The sequence below is a fragment of the Megalops cyprinoides genome, chromosome 17 (assembly GCF_013368585.1).
Source record: "Megalops cyprinoides isolate fMegCyp1 chromosome 17, fMegCyp1.pri, whole genome shotgun sequence".
In the NCBI taxonomy this organism is placed as follows: Eukaryota; Metazoa; Chordata; class Actinopteri; order Elopiformes; family Megalopidae; genus Megalops; species Megalops cyprinoides.
Window position 1 is genome coordinate 10,059,548 of NC_050599.1, and position 15,535 is coordinate 10,075,082.

General features: G+C 40.9%; 1 protein-coding gene across 2 annotated transcripts in view; it reads right to left on the reverse strand.

The window, feature by feature from the left end:
- Positions 1 to 1,488: 1,488 nt before the first annotated feature.
- Positions 1,489 to 15,535, reverse strand: part of LOC118792684 (cAMP-specific 3',5'-cyclic phosphodiesterase 7B-like) — a 35,443-nt gene continuing 21,396 nt past the window's right edge. For both annotated transcript variants that reach the window (XM_036550585.1, XM_036550584.1), the window contains 11 exons: positions 13,095 to 13,178; positions 10,541 to 10,692; positions 10,102 to 10,165; positions 9,685 to 9,780; positions 8,913 to 9,013; positions 8,148 to 8,279; positions 7,496 to 7,587; positions 7,041 to 7,185; positions 6,355 to 6,451; positions 3,130 to 3,210; positions 1,489 to 1,884 (listed from right to left, as the gene is read on the reverse strand). In XM_036550585.1, coding sequence (XP_036406478.1) covers positions 1,676 to 1,884; positions 3,130 to 3,210; positions 6,355 to 6,451; positions 7,041 to 7,185; positions 7,496 to 7,587; positions 8,148 to 8,279; positions 8,913 to 9,013; positions 9,685 to 9,780; positions 10,102 to 10,165; positions 10,541 to 10,692; positions 13,095 to 13,178 — 1,253 coding nt within the window. In that variant the 3' untranslated portion in view covers positions 1,489 to 1,675. The remainder of the gene's footprint in view (positions 1,885 to 3,129; positions 3,211 to 6,354; positions 6,452 to 7,040; positions 7,186 to 7,495; positions 7,588 to 8,147; positions 8,280 to 8,912; positions 9,014 to 9,684; positions 9,781 to 10,101; positions 10,166 to 10,540; positions 10,693 to 13,094; positions 13,179 to 15,535) is intronic.

The following is a 15,535-nucleotide window of genomic DNA, read 5'->3' on the forward strand; positions in this document are numbered from 1 at the left end:
AATTCTGCTTACACAAACCACACAGCTGTTTCACAGAAATTACTGTTTTTCATGATACAATGTTTTTAACACTCATTCCTAAAGCAATGACAGGTATTACAAATTCTGTTTTTAAAACATAAAACAGGTGCAGATTGAATTACAGTAGGCTAAAAAACAGTAATTTTATTCATCACAGTGTTTGGAATATTATGGTCTGACAAAGTCACATGAAAGTTTTGCGGTTGGACAGCAGAATTTCTGCGTTCGAAAGTTCCCCCAGTATCATTTAATTGGTGAGGGATGTGCTATGTTAGCCCATAGATATTGAACAAATAGCTGTCGAGCAGTGGATATTCACTGAATACTTCTGACTTTAGGCTTCATTTTAGGAAATAAAAAATATTCATCCATTATCCACTGATGCCAGTGCCAGAGAATGTATCGTATAAATGAACACATTTCAAACCTAGCCTTGAACAGCATTTCAAGTATGGCAAATACAAGTGGAGCACTTAAAGCTGGTGGAAAGTGTCAAAGACATTTCAAAATGAATCTAATTCAGATTGACATAAACTGGTATTTCGCTACAAATTTTCTGCTCTCATTACAAACAGGGAAATATATCTATACAGAAAACATAACTGGCCTAAAAGAATCAATGTGATCATAGCACAGAAATCAACACAAAAATATTATGGCTGTGTCTGAGTATAGTGAAGTCGACCTGCCAAGTGAAAAATGCACCGACAAAGTCTAACATACAAGTAGTTTGATTTGGAAAATAACGCAAATAATAATGTAAATAATTTATTTAAAAAGATTGTGTACTAATCAGCAGAAAAAAAACAATCATGTTAAGGCTTCATTATATGTGCACATATACGTGTAGTCATCAGACGTAATAATTATTTACAAAGTTTGTATTAAAAGTAACAGTATTCATTTAAGAGTGACATGTTACCCTTGTTATATATAGGTACCAATATTCATTTGGCATGTGAACCAGTAGCTTCATTTACAAAATATACAATTGTAACCATTACAGCACATTAAAGTGTATAAAAAAATCAGAAAGATGACATGGGGCTTTGCCAAGCATTCATCTTGTTCTGGAAAATCCTCTTCAATGACAGTTTTGTTTAGGACTATTTTAGTGCTTGATTAAAATGCGGTAAAATGAACAGGTAAAAGTAAAATGACTGTATCCAATTTCTTTGCAAACATTAGGATAAAAAGGAAGTGAAAAGTGTGTTTAAAAGATCCTTAAAAAAGCTTTTGTGTTTTTTTTTAAACATTTGTATCTATAGTGCAGCCCAGCTGCCTTTTGTGTTACTTTTTTATGTCCTCTCAAGAAATAGTTGTGTTCCCCCTGTCACTGTAGGTTTCTTTTCAGTTTCCTGGAGAGACACTCTAACAGACGTCCCCCCCCCCCCCGTCCCAAAATCCCCTCTGAAATTTAAAAAACAACAACGGAATTTCAGAGGGGGGAAAATGAAGGGGGGGGGGGGTTGGGGGAAGAGACAGGTAAATGAAAGATTGGGCTGGCCTATCGCTGGCTTGGCTTCTTTCGCACGTCTTCAGTGCGTGCCACAGGCACAGGATGCAGAGAGGCCAGGGGCTGTCCTCTCCGTTCTGATCCCGGGAGGAGAGATAAAGAGTTCCCACAGGAAAAGCAGAGTTCCGGGGTGGGTCTCTACGGGACCCCCATGCCCCCTCCTTCCGGCTCTTTGCTCAGAGGCTGGCCTGGGCAGTCCCCTGCTGGCTCCTGCTGCTTGTGCCGCAGCTGGCGCCACTGTGACTTGTTCTTCCGCAGGTGTCCCATCATGCTCTCTGTCAGGAGGCTGCCATCCGTAAAGCGCGTCCACTCCTCAAACAGAGGCTCCACAATGTATGTTATGAAGCCTACGGGGGTAAAAATACTCTCTTTAAAGGCAGCTTTCAGTAGTGTCACTAAGTTAACTCTCGGGTAGTGATGGGAGAATGACACTTAATGAAATTAAAAAAATGGCGGTATCATGTGTCATTGAACCAATCAGCATTTCACATTTGAACCACAATTGAACCAATCAGCATTTCACTGTTTAGAGCAATATGTTTTGATTGGATCGTATGAGTACCTGATTGAGAGTACTCAAGAGTGCTCTCAAGAACACACATTAACTCTTCTCAAAACGGGGTTCATGAGGCCTCACTTTCCTATCACTCATCTCAGGCTAAACACTACACAGTATTTCAGTGACTTTGTTGCTATGGCAATTCAAGTACTTGGTACTTGGATGTTTGGCTGGGTAGATATTTATTGGGAAACAGAGAGGTGTGAGGGTCTGTATAAAAGAGAAGTCAACACTCCTCCACTGAAGCAAACAACGATCTAACAATGAACAGCATGTAACAGCACACGGCTTGTTACCATTAGGGAAATGAACCTCAGAAGGCTGAAGGTTCAAATCTTAAATGGGGCCCTGCAATTGTACCTTTGAGCAAGGTAACCCCTTTGCTTTACCCCTTTCAGTAAATATCAATATCACTATCAAAAGGATGTTGTGTAAAATAGATACTTTGTTCAAAATAAACGTAAGTTATGTGAGTTAATGGTATCTACCATTGGTGTCTGTGAAGCAACAGAGTTTCAAAAATGACAGAAGCATTTATACATTCATTAAGGTGATGCAGTGCTTCACCGGGTGAATGATTTTCAGATAGAGGCTTGTACCTTGTCATCTGGTGGGTGATTGATCAATTTTTGTCAAAGTTTCTTGGCTGTATTTTAATTATGAAAACATTTGATAAATCGGGTAACTTTCTGAAAATGAAAACGGCCAGGTCTTGTTTTGTTTAGAACCTGTTGTCAGGCTTTTTGCTGCCTGAAGCCTGTCCCTCATTAGACTGCAGAGTTGAGCACCGCAACAGTAGAGCAAGAAGCTGCAGCTGGAGCCTGTGTTTTTAATGAAGCAAAAAAAAAAAAAAAACGTGGTAAAGGTCAAACCTACCGAGAGATTCGCCCTTCATTCCGATCACGACTGCTAGCAGCCTGGACGCGCACAGAATGTTAAAGACAGCCGCCCGATCTCGGTCGGATCTTGGCCGCAACAAGAAGCTCTGCTGCTGCAGGAAGATAATTAGCTAAAAAGGTTTGGCTTTGCTCACCTATCTGTATGACTGGGACTGTGTCTGACTGCTGGTTGCATAGGGGACTGATCTCAAGGTCACAGCTTCTCTCAAGGTCGCCTGTGAAGAAGAGAAGGGAAAACACTGTTTTTTTTTTTTTTTTGGAATAGCACAAAACAAGTTGCCTCGAAACAAGAGATCATTAATAAAGCAGAAGGTGCCAGTAGCAAAAAGCGCTGCATGTGGGTGTATGATCTGGTTATGAGAAAACATAAGTAACATATTGTTCTTTTTGTATCACATTTATTTACATGTACGTGCACACATTCCAATACATTTGTGCTCTTGCTGAAGGACAAATGAAGGATGCTTTGATATCTAAGTCCTCTCAACTTCAACTTAAAAAACACCAACAACATGCAAACAGCAAGGACACAATTTAATCTAAAAACCTCTCAGAAGTAATTTATGGTGCTCATATACTGTTTTTAATTGGAGCCTCAATAAATAATCATCATGAGAGTGGGTTTGACGGGAATGTACTGCATAATGAGATGACACCAGGGAATATGTTCTGCAGCTGTGCATTTGCATAGTGTCACATACAACTGCTGCAGTGACCAGAATTGCCGCTGAACTTATGACAATATGCAAACTAAAGAGCTAAAGTAACTTCGCCACTCAAATTTTAAGCACAATCACGCCAAGCCTTCCCTTTGTCTTCACACGGACTTCTGCAGATATCCCTCTGCTGCGTGTAAAGTTGAGGCTGTCGCTGAACCACTAATTCTGTGTTTGTGTTGCGTTTCACTTTTCGTTTTTTTGTCCTTCCCACTGTCCATGGTGTGTGTGTGTGTGTGTGTGAGACAGATGGCGATTGTGATCCCGTGCACTGCCCTTTGGTGGAATGGGTAAATCAGAGCATTGCAGCCAAGAGATACTCCATTAAGATGAGTAGCTGTATCTCAACTTCTGTCCACTCAAGCAGGCAGGGCATGTGACTGCTCGATAAAGTATATCAATATTGCACATGCAGTTTTGGCTTTGCATATGAGAGCATGGAACAAATGCACAGTTATCTTGCAGGATCTTCTATTCCTACAAAATTTTCTTCCTTTTCTGTTACAAAGAATATGCACCTTGCTCAAGCATGCACCAGCAGTGCCCAACTTGCATTTAAACCTTCCAGTTACAAATGCTGTTCCTTTTTTCACTGCACTACATTGCTCCTTGTATGCTTAAATGTTTCTAGCCAACATACAGATGGTTGTAAATAATTATTTATAGCACTTTGAGAATGCAAAAGAGATCCCTTAGGAGAAACAAGCAAAATGTTTTTAATCCCATCTCACATTCCAGTGTCTTCACTGCTTATTTCGCAAAATGCCAGCAATATGCCTTTTTTAATACCACACATTCAATTGACAATGATCTCAGAACACAACAAGCCAATGGCCAAAAGTTAATATGTAGTGTCTAAGTATCAGGATTAAAAGTAAGTGTGATTTGATCAAAATTCATTTGTGATTCTGCGTTTGCTGACAGTGGGAGGGTGGCATTTGGTAGAAAAGCACTAAGCCTTGGATAAAATATAAGAATATATTATTATGAGTCCTGCTCTTGATACAAGTACGTCTGTCTGGTCTCCTGCGATACACAGATATATGGACAAAAGCCTTCGGAGCCTGTGGTTATCTACTCATGAGGAAACAGGTTGATATGGGACCACACTGTTTGCTTTCAGTCTTGATTCAAGCATTTTGGTTGGCAAACGATATGCCTCTGATTTCCTGGATGACAGGAAACATAAAGAAGAAGTGAATTCCTCCAGAACATGACAACAAACACACTCGAACGCAGACTTCAGGTAAAGACGAAAGGGGCGATCAAAACAACATCTGGTTCCGCTTTGTGTTGTTATGCTTACAACACCACTGCACCTGATCAGCAGAAAACAATAGGTCCAGTGGTGGGGGGGGGGCAGAGTCTATGCAAGAATGATGTAATTACAAAATCCGGTTTTGCAATTTACCTCACAGAACCTCATACCGGTAGCGTGATCAGTTCCTTTTTGTGGCCTGTGCAATTCCAAGTCGTTTGTTTGCATGTTGCTGGGCAGTATGTAAGTTTGCTTTATAAAAAATACCATCTGACAGGTAGGAAAAACATGACCATTTCGCTTACATTCTGTCCTCTGGTATTTCGGGTCATTTAGAAAAACTGTATGTTTCTCATATTCATGTTTCTTTGCTGTTGCCCAAATACATTTATTTCATTTATTATCTTTTTAAAATACTTTATCGACAGAAAGAATGTGACAAACAAATGTAACACTCACTGCTACAGAGTGGCATGATATCAAAACATCAACTCTTCAATTGACTGGTACAAAAATAAAATAATGCTCGACACTAAATCTGGAAAAGTGCCTAAAAGCCACAAAGCAAAATGTTAGGAATATTTACAGATTCAGTGCCCTTTTGTATGTACTGAATAACCTGTGTCCAGTCTGCACTTCCGCAGGCCACTGTATCACAGGATATGAACATTGTCCAAGTAGGAGCCAGGATTTTATATGTTTCAGCTATGTCTATCAAAATACAAACACTTGAATGTAAATCATAACAATAATATAGTTTTATATACATTTTCATAAAAACTTAACAGTAGTCCAACGTTGTATCATACACTGTTATACAAATATACACTGAGATCAAATGAAATAAGATCTACACCTAAGTTATTGAACAAAAGCAGTACTAAGAGCAATTTACTTTTAAGAACATAGATGTGAAACATTTTATTCACCTATTCACTTCACTGCTGTTTGCTTCAGAAAGTGCTGGTCTGTTTAGAACATTAATTTTCCCCTATGCTTTCCTATAGGCTCTTTCTAACCTCAACAATGGCATTGCACACGGTGTATAAAAATGTTCTAACCCCTGGGGAGAAAAAAAAAAAGCCTTTTGAAAGATCCCGAGTATTTCACCGCTAATTAGGAGAAAGCTCAGATACACCCGAGAGCAGCCTGGTACGTGACCATCCAGAGGCGCCTCCAGGAAATGCTGTCTTCCTGTTTGTCAGCCTACTTCCTGACTTAGCACCTACACACCATCCGCATGGGTCAGGAAATGCAAGACCAGTGGCACCCTGCTTAATGAAGCTAAGAGGCCCGAGTGACTCACTACCTGTGGTGGAATCCACTCTGCCGGCCCGCTGGCCCATGTAATTTGGAGCTGGGGGGGGATTGGGTGTGTAACTGACCTTGTCTGTAGAACTCTTCACAGACCCTCTCGCTCCACTGACGGCTCAGCTCCCACACACGGCAGGGGTTGCAGATGTCCGCACACTTGAGGGCGATCTAGGGCAAGCGCATGCAGACGTGCACAACACATCAAGGGCTAGCGAAGTGAGTCAGCGAGTAACGTCACACCACGCTTTTACTGCGGTTTCAGACACCCTGTGGCCTGCACCTTCTCTTGCTAAATCTGCTGCTCCGCAGACTTTTGAGTTTATCTAGGCCTCAGCCAAACCCCTCTGTGACGGGGGAACAAGTAAACACAATAACACCGTCCCGAAAACCAACATGTCAAAAATGCCCTTGAGGGTTTTTCTAGCCATTGTTTTGAAAGTCCCTTATTCTTGCGAACGATAGCGGTTGGACAAATGTCAAATATTCAGGAGTCTTAATCTTCATCTTGGTCCAGTTTACACGATCCAAGATAAGTTGTGTTCAGAACCCTTTGAAGTGGTGTGCCCTTGTTATCTTTTCATCAAAAGTGATTAAGACTTCTGGGGGTGGCAGCAGAAAAGCAGGCCTTTCTTTTTTTGTTAAGTGAAAAAACAATATTTTTCCACACAAAATCTGAGCAAAACAAAGGCTCATCAAAGACAGTGACGTCTGCCACCTACTGAAAAGGATACACAATGCAAATGTGCAGAGTGCTGACCTGAAGCACAAAGTGTCGATGCTCGGCATCTTCCAGGTTAATGTCGTTGTTGTCCAGGTGAGATTTGAAGCGCCCCAGGAACTCATTTTGTCTGCTGATGTCAGTGGCCAGGATGAGAGAGCCCAGCTGCTGCTCAATGTCCTGCCTGTGGAAGGATGAGGGGGTGAAAGGAATACTGCGTTTTGGCTCTTACGATAAGCCATATACAAAACAAAAGATAAACTGTTTTTACTGTCTTGCACTAGCAGAGAAACTGAAACTGTCAAACTACTGTCAAAGTAAAAGAAATAATAGCTTGTATGGCCAGCCCCGGGGCAGGTATTAGTCCTTCCAGTAGTGCTACAGTTGCACACTTCTTGACCTCTGGTCAATGATGGCAATGACTTGGCTGACACTAATCCCTCTGATTTTCACACCATACTTGCTCTGTGTCAGCTTTTGATGACATCACTCACGTCATGTGAGCTGGCAGGTGTGACAGCAGCCCTGATTCCCGTAGCATTCCCACTGTGGATCGCCAATGGTGACTCTCCAGCACTGAGGTGTTCTGTCAAGAGGTAGCATAGCTTGTGTCAGACAAACACAAAAACAAACAAACAAACAAACACATACACACACACACACACACACACACACACACACACATATACATTACCAGTCAAAAGTTTGGACACACCTTTCTTTCTTCATTTTCCACATTTTAGAATAATAGTAAAGACATCAAAACTATGACATAACACAAATGGAATTATGCAGTGACCAAAAAATGTGTTATAAACAAATCAAAACTATCATATATTGTAGATTCTTCAAAATAGCAAAAAAAATAAAATAATTTTTTTTGGGAAAGAAATTGATACATAGGCATCAACTTCACTATTTATATTTGTCTAAGAAACAAATTTCAAGCATCTAAGTATAAGTCTCAAAATGTCTTTGAATGCATCCATTATCTTAATCAGGTGTGTGCAAACTTGTGACTGGTACTGTATATACATACTTCCCAGAACATCCAGGAACGGGTCTTCAGGTCAGGTCAGGCTAATCACAAAATACTACTGACATTCACAATGGGACGGCTCCCCCTTTCACAAAGGTGACACTGACCTGGTACAAGCTGGCGAGATGGTGTTTGGTCTTGATCAGAAAGGGCTGATTCACCCCCGGGTGGTCCACGTCGTGGGCTGCAGCCGCCATGAGCCCCAGAAAGATATCCAGCGGGGTGAGATGCCTTGCCAGCTATGAAACAGGAGATCCAATCATCACTTCAAGGAGGCCCCTAACATACAGGGTCCTATGTTTTACTCAGGGCAAAATTGCCATGGATTTCCTCATCCGTTATATGGCTCTCAATGAAGAAATGGGCCCTGGTCAGGCTTTGCCAGTATTCTCCACACATCCTGTGACATAAAAACACTGAAAATGCAGTGATCTAGGAAGGAAGGGGCTAAAACAGGATGCTGTTTCTAAATCGGTTCTGTAGGTCTTCAGTCATATTTGGCATATGGGTAGCCTGATTGTTCGAATTAACAGCAAACAGCACATCTCTGAGGTTAACACAGCCTTTGGAGGAGCTGTTTCCCCTCAGATGAAGGACCAACGTGCACCACCCCCCACCTCACCACTCCCCCAACAGTCTCGCTGCACAGACAGCCAAAAGTTGAAAGTCGAAATAGCAGTGACCTGATCGTCATCGGTGGCTGCAGTCACAGCTACGCTCCAATGACAGGGTCGCTAGTGTCAAAGTAGAGGCTTGTTACTTCTGTTATTTACCAGACAGACAGGCAGCAGCATGGGGGGGGGGTATGCTTGCCTCCTTCCTGTTTACATGGGAACCGGTGACTCGTGCACACTCGGTGTGATCTGTCCTACCTTGGGCTCCTTCAGGTAGCAGTGCATGGCCTGGGTGACATCTGCAGCATGGACAGCATTGTGGTACGGGTTCTGGCTATGGTAGTCCTCCTGCACCATGCCTGTTCAGACGCAGGGGGGGTACAGTGGCTTATTTCAATATCGAAACAGGAACCTGACCAGTGGCCAAGTTCACTGCTCCACAGAAATAAAGCGTGTGACAATTTGCAAGTGAAAGGAAAACCTCTGAGAAGTCTGGAAGGGGGAGAGGGGATTACAGTACACTGGATGTGAATTTTGGCTGAGGTTCATTTAATAAGTCTTAACTTTCAAAAAAAAAAGGTTAAGGGATTTTTCTGAGGGTCAATGCAGCATGCTTTCAGAAGGTGAGTAACACTATTCATTAAACTTTCTGAGGAAAGCAAGATGAGTCATTCTCTCTAAGAATAAAATTATCTCATTCATAAGGGATAAGAATGACCGTAATGTCATCAAATAAATTTAATCTGTAAAAAGGTCTGGCAATTCCTATACTTTTATTGGTGCATGATATCTTTTTCTGTGAAAACAATTATTACCAACAATTTAAAACTGAAATCTCATTCATGTCAAATTTATAAATGAGTGGGCAGGATGTAAAAATTGTGTTATGCAAATATACATTTTAATATGTTTTCCACAGAATGCAGTACATTTCCTGACAGGCCTAAAAATAACACACATGGTACAGAAACCGCGACTAGCAACTCTCATTTGAATCGTGAAAGTAAAATCATTATTTAGAGACACTTACCGAGAAACCTATGTAGTTTGACCATATCTAACTGGAAATGGTGAATAAGTCCATAGACGTTGAATAGATGACACAAAAGTGTGACTAGACTATTGCCTAGAACAAAATGAAAGTGGCAAATGTGAACACTACATTACTATACAGTGAAATACACATTAAGCAGAATAAATTAAAACCAGGTCAAAACATCTTTTTTTTTTTGAAAGACCCAAAACCTACAGTGTCCATTGGCTGATTCATTTTATATTACCAAACCACATTAACAAGCAAGACTTTGGAGACTGGTGCATAAAGCCATCAACTAGCTCAAAGGCTACACTTCAACATTGGGTGGGTGCTTTTCTGTTCTTCAGTATTTACAGTTTATACATACGTGTTCATGGCACATGCTGATATACTGTATGTGTTATTTCTTACCATTGGTGAGACGATCAAACAGGAAAATATCAAAGTTCCATGTTCCAACCTTCGACAGCATGTGCTGCAATGTAACAAGACGATACACAGCAAGTCAAATTTGTGTAACATCATAGTTTCATATCATTCTGCTAGTGTGTTACTGCCTGCATAAAAATGGCAGCAGAAGGAAAATTACAGGGGGATATATGAGTATATAAGACGCTGCAGTGGCTGCACTTCAGTGTTGGATGCTGATTATGTGGTTGTTGATACAGTTGCTTGTCAGAACATACACAAGGCAGCAAAATGGCACATGTCAATTTTGCTCTTCTTCTGTAATGTCTCAGTATGACAGAACATAGTACTTCCACACTGAGCTCTGAGCTTCTGGCCACCTCCAAGTGGGGCAAGCTCTGTGGCGACATGCAGGTGAGCGGTGCGGGCGGTCAGCGCTCACCGCAGCTTGCCCCAGGTAGTCTTCGTCTAGCAGGTGCAGAGAGGTTTGGGGTACGATCCCCCGCAGCAGTCTGGAAGCATGGAAGTACCGCTGGAAGCTGAGGAGCCTCTTCACCTTCTTCTTGGTGCCGATTTCACCTGAGTGAACTGTAGCTGCACGACAAGCACAGAGTAAAAAAAAAAAAAATCACAATCTGCAAATAATGGAGAGGCAAAAGCACAAACAGCACAGCTGAAAACAGACAGACCCCCAAAAGATTTGTTTTGACAGAGAGAATATAAACACAGATTAACAGATACATAGACAGACAGACATATATGGTCTCACCATGACAGAATGACTGGACAAACACAAAGTTTACAGTAAGCCTTGTGGAGCATGTTACATAATCACAAATTTTAGTACATTTTCTGAAAGACTGAAGGAAACATACTTTTTTATATTTGCTATACCTTTTATGTAACTGCACATATATCAGGCACCAGCCTCAAACATTGAGTGCCACAAAAGACAATGAATAGGCCCCTTGAGAGAAGTCTGTAATAAACTAACGCCACCGGCGGTGCTTTTGGCCAACTTTCACTGAATTCTCTACCAAGTACCAAGAGTATCCTACGCCAGTTAAAAGTACAGTCCAGTGAGCATTGCAGATGCCTGCCCTAGCCCAGGGGACCCCAACAAAGCCTCACATATTCCCATCAGAGAGCCATGGAAAGGTCACCTAAAATCTGAAGGATCTAAACATACATATCATGTGAAACCAATGCGTGTCGGCAATGAATTACACTCAAAAAGAATGGCTTCAAAGCACATGTAATCCACGTTATTTATAACAATTTCCTGCGCAAAACATGTAGTTGAAGGGTTTGTATTACGGTGCACATACAAAATGGCATGGCCAGAAGGGTTTAAACTTACATAATCTGATTCCCATTTGGTTCCAAGAACATACAGTAAGGAGAAGCATAATTTGCTTACAAAAACAACTAAGTTAAATGAACATAATGCACAATTCCCTGCATTTTCACAATGTCTGTCTAATTGCCTAACAACATCAATTCCAGTCTGTATGCTTGGAGAACTCTATGTCATCCACATGCCTTGCAGTCTTTGATAACTGGTAAGAAGAGCCTAAAATTTGTATTACTTTGAGAGGATACAGTAATGAGCAGTATTCAGAATCAGTGCTCTTTTTAAGGGCAAATTACTATTTTTATGTACTGTCAACTCGTATGCCAAACATTTAGGTTTTTTTTTTTTTTTACAAATAAATCAATGTAGAATAAACACATACACAGACACAACAATGTGTTTTCAAAGGCCAGAACATGCAGAAAGAGAAGATCGCCATACAATACATTGAGTTACTTCTATTTCCTTGATGCATCCAGTGAAATATTTTTAAGAAGAGCTTTGATTTAATTCAACTGCATGCAAAAATGAACAATGCAAAACAAAAAAGTAAACAAGTAATTATTCTATTTAAATGAAGCTGAGACACATGGGAGCTCTTCAGTTTGCCCCATAAAATTACGCTTGAGGTTAAAAATCTGATCTGTCTGAGCAATGACTGCCATACTTGGTCAAACTAATCCTATCAGTGTATTTCAGCAGTTTATCAGTTTTAGTGTCCCTCAAAGATACTCTGAAAGCTTAATGGTGACACAAAAACAGCTAAATCAAAAACAAGCTGTGCCTGTTGACAGAACGAGAGCTTTCACCAGTGAATCCAATTTTATGCGATCTATGTTATCAAATTGTGTCTCCCTGGGGTATTAGGCAGGGTTCACAAATTCTACCAATCTGACAATGATTTCTTTATTAACAGTTTTGCTTTTTTTAACTTCTGAGTGGACAGAAAAATAAAAAAATACACTTCAGGAACAGAGCAACAACAACACTAGGTGACTCTGTCCGAGACAAAACTGTTACCTTCAAAATTAGTCCGAATACAGTGACCTCCCTGACCCCCTGTCACTACCTATATCGTTCTGTTCCATTACAACCTGAGAATGAGAGCAGGCCCACAGCCCCTGCAAGGTATTTAAAAGCAGATGCATTAATACATGGGTGATTAAATACGTCAATGGATAAATCCACCCATGATTTTAACCTACCGTGGCACATCTGTCTAATGCCAGGGGCTTTCACAGGAAATGAGCAAAAAACCACAATCCACTCAGTTTCCCATTTAACTGCACGGTCTCCCATACGGGGAAGACGATTACTCTTTCTGTTTGCTTGCTGTTTGTCCCCTACAAGTGACATTTATTTCAGGTGTTGAGAAGCGCGCTCTATATGAACGGAGCTGTGAGTCTTGTGTTGGTGTTTTCAGGGAATGTGTTGACTCATTTTCTTTCAAGTGACCTTCTTCTAGCTGAGAGCAGATATGTATATTTATGTGGTGTCACTGTGCTATATGTACTTGGCATCGCTGCCCTTCTTGACATGCTCAGGTTGGAAAAGTCAGGCAGGCCAACCCTGCAGTTGTAAGGGATCATATACAAAGGCTTAGTATGGCATTACTCTTATCATAAGGAAGGCCTAAACTTACTGTTTAACAGTCGCAAGTCGATGAATGGGTACGACCCTCTACGTTCGGACAATACCCCTGTTTGCCCTCTTAGTCTTCCATCACCTAGGAGAGAGACAGAGAGAAATATGAAAGAGAGAGAAAATAGGTAAGCTAAAGCACTAAAACAGCAGATATCATGTTTTGGGTGAGTTCTTGCTCTGAGGGAGTTTTTTGTTTTAATTGTAGCTTCTCCTTCACTTCAGACCAGAACTACATGTATCTTCCTGTGTGCCTGTGAGTGTGTGTTGTGTGGTTGTGTATTTTCCAATTTCTCATGAGTGCTAGGTAGTCACAACAGTATACAGTGCTGTACAGCACTGTGCTGTGTGCCGTTTTGTGCTGTGTGACATATATGAGTGTAAAAGCTACTGACAAACAACCTGCTTTCTGTGCAGCAAATGACTTTCATTGCACTACCCAGTGATAAAATGAGAGACACAGTAACACGCCAAGCCAAGCTAACCCCACCATATAAATCAAGAAAGAAGTCTCCTTGTTTGGGTGAAAGTAATAACTAAACCCAGCCTTAACCTCTCCTGTTGCCAATCGGCATTTAAAATCAGCCAAAACTTCATGACATTCTCTGAGCTCCAGACATGTATGATGATTCACTCGGAGGACTGGTTTTCTACAGTCCTTGTTTGTTGTGGTTTCAGAATGAGACATGCCCCTGTTTTGAATGTTGCGCATTCTGGTGTACATAAATTCACTTCAGTCAAGGTTTTGGTGGGGATTATCATCTAAGACACCCACAATGGCAAAAAAATTTACATGTACTTTCCTTGGAAAATACCCCTATCCTATAATGTGGCATTTTTTACATAAACCTGTAAAAAATATACTTTTCATGAGAACATTTATTAATTCACAGTTCTCTACTACATATATCCATAATTCTACAATTAAATTAGTCATAGTGTGGCATATGCAGCGTTTGAGAGCTGAAGCATAAGCAGTTTGTCCTTGACTGTGGAAATCTGTGACGCAAATTCTAGTTCCACATCTGCTGCTCCTCTTTCAGAATGGCATCTCAAGTCAAGAATACATTCAAGTGATTTTGCATACCAACAAACCATAATACTTTCCCCCCCGAAGGCTGACTCGTAACAAGAGCACAACATATGGCTGTGGGGATGTTTCCTCATCCAATAGTCAATCACCCACACAGGACAGTGCTGTTTAATCTCACCTGGGGAGGTTTATGGCTGCAAGTTCGCAATGCACAATCCATGCTGTTTTCATGTAAATACATTACACTCGGTTATGAAGGTAATTCAGAAAATAATCAACTGCTTTGTAATCTGCCAAAGCCTTTTATGGTCAATCAGTACTGCCTGTGAGACTGAACATGGAATCACAGGTTCATCGGACATGGACATCCTGAAATAAAAGGCACACACCATATCTGTTTTGTATTGGCTATGTTTATAGATGTTTCTGACCATATGTCTCAACCTCTGCTTACCAAATGTAAGAATAATTGCAACTAACAAGATTAGACTGTCTGCATATTTCTTTACAAATATTACAAACTGATTAACTTGTGGAGGACATGTTTTTTTAAATGTAGAAACTCTTCCTTTGCAAGTTGAAGTGTAACTCAGTGATTACACATACCACGTTTAGAGCTGATAGGCCCAACAGTTCATGAGGAGTTGACACTGAAGTTTTTCTTTTTTTTTTTACTAAACACTGAAAAGGCAGAAAATCTAATATGGTGGACCTTGTGGGTGCTTGAAGCAGAACAGTTCCTCAACAGGAGAGGAACACAAATCCCAAGTTTTGTGATGCTACAAGAAACAGGTCAAGAGTTCTGTGTATTCAAAAATCATGATCTCAAATTACTACTTAAGCTCCACTGTGAGGTGAATTGGGGCCGTTTCAGTATACATCCCAGAGCTCTCTACAACCTTGCCAAGTTACGTGAGGTTTTGCTGTACCATCTGGGATTTGCATCCATAAAAAAACAATGGAAAAATGTATAATAACACCAACAGAAACAACAAGGTTCCTGCACTTACGGTGCTTAGGTCCATATCATACTCGTACTGCAACTATCACTACTACCACTACTACTACTGCTGCCACTACTACAACTACTACTACTACTACTACTAACAATAATAATATAAAGGCTATGTTTGTATATTTTAGGGAAATAACAGCACTGATGCTGGTGACCCATAATCACAGATTGTAGGTGTAAACATAAGAGCTTCAGAGGAAATCTGCAGTGTGTTAAACCCTGTGGTGGTTAAACACGCCATCGCATTTTCTCTGTCCTGCTCGCAAGCGTTACACGGCCCCGCACAGGCCACTTCTGCTTGGTTTGACCAATCTGATAGCTTTCTAATTACCCACTGCCTTTGTAAATTGTCTGCTTCCATATCACAGCACTCCCACTGGGGCAAACAGAAGCA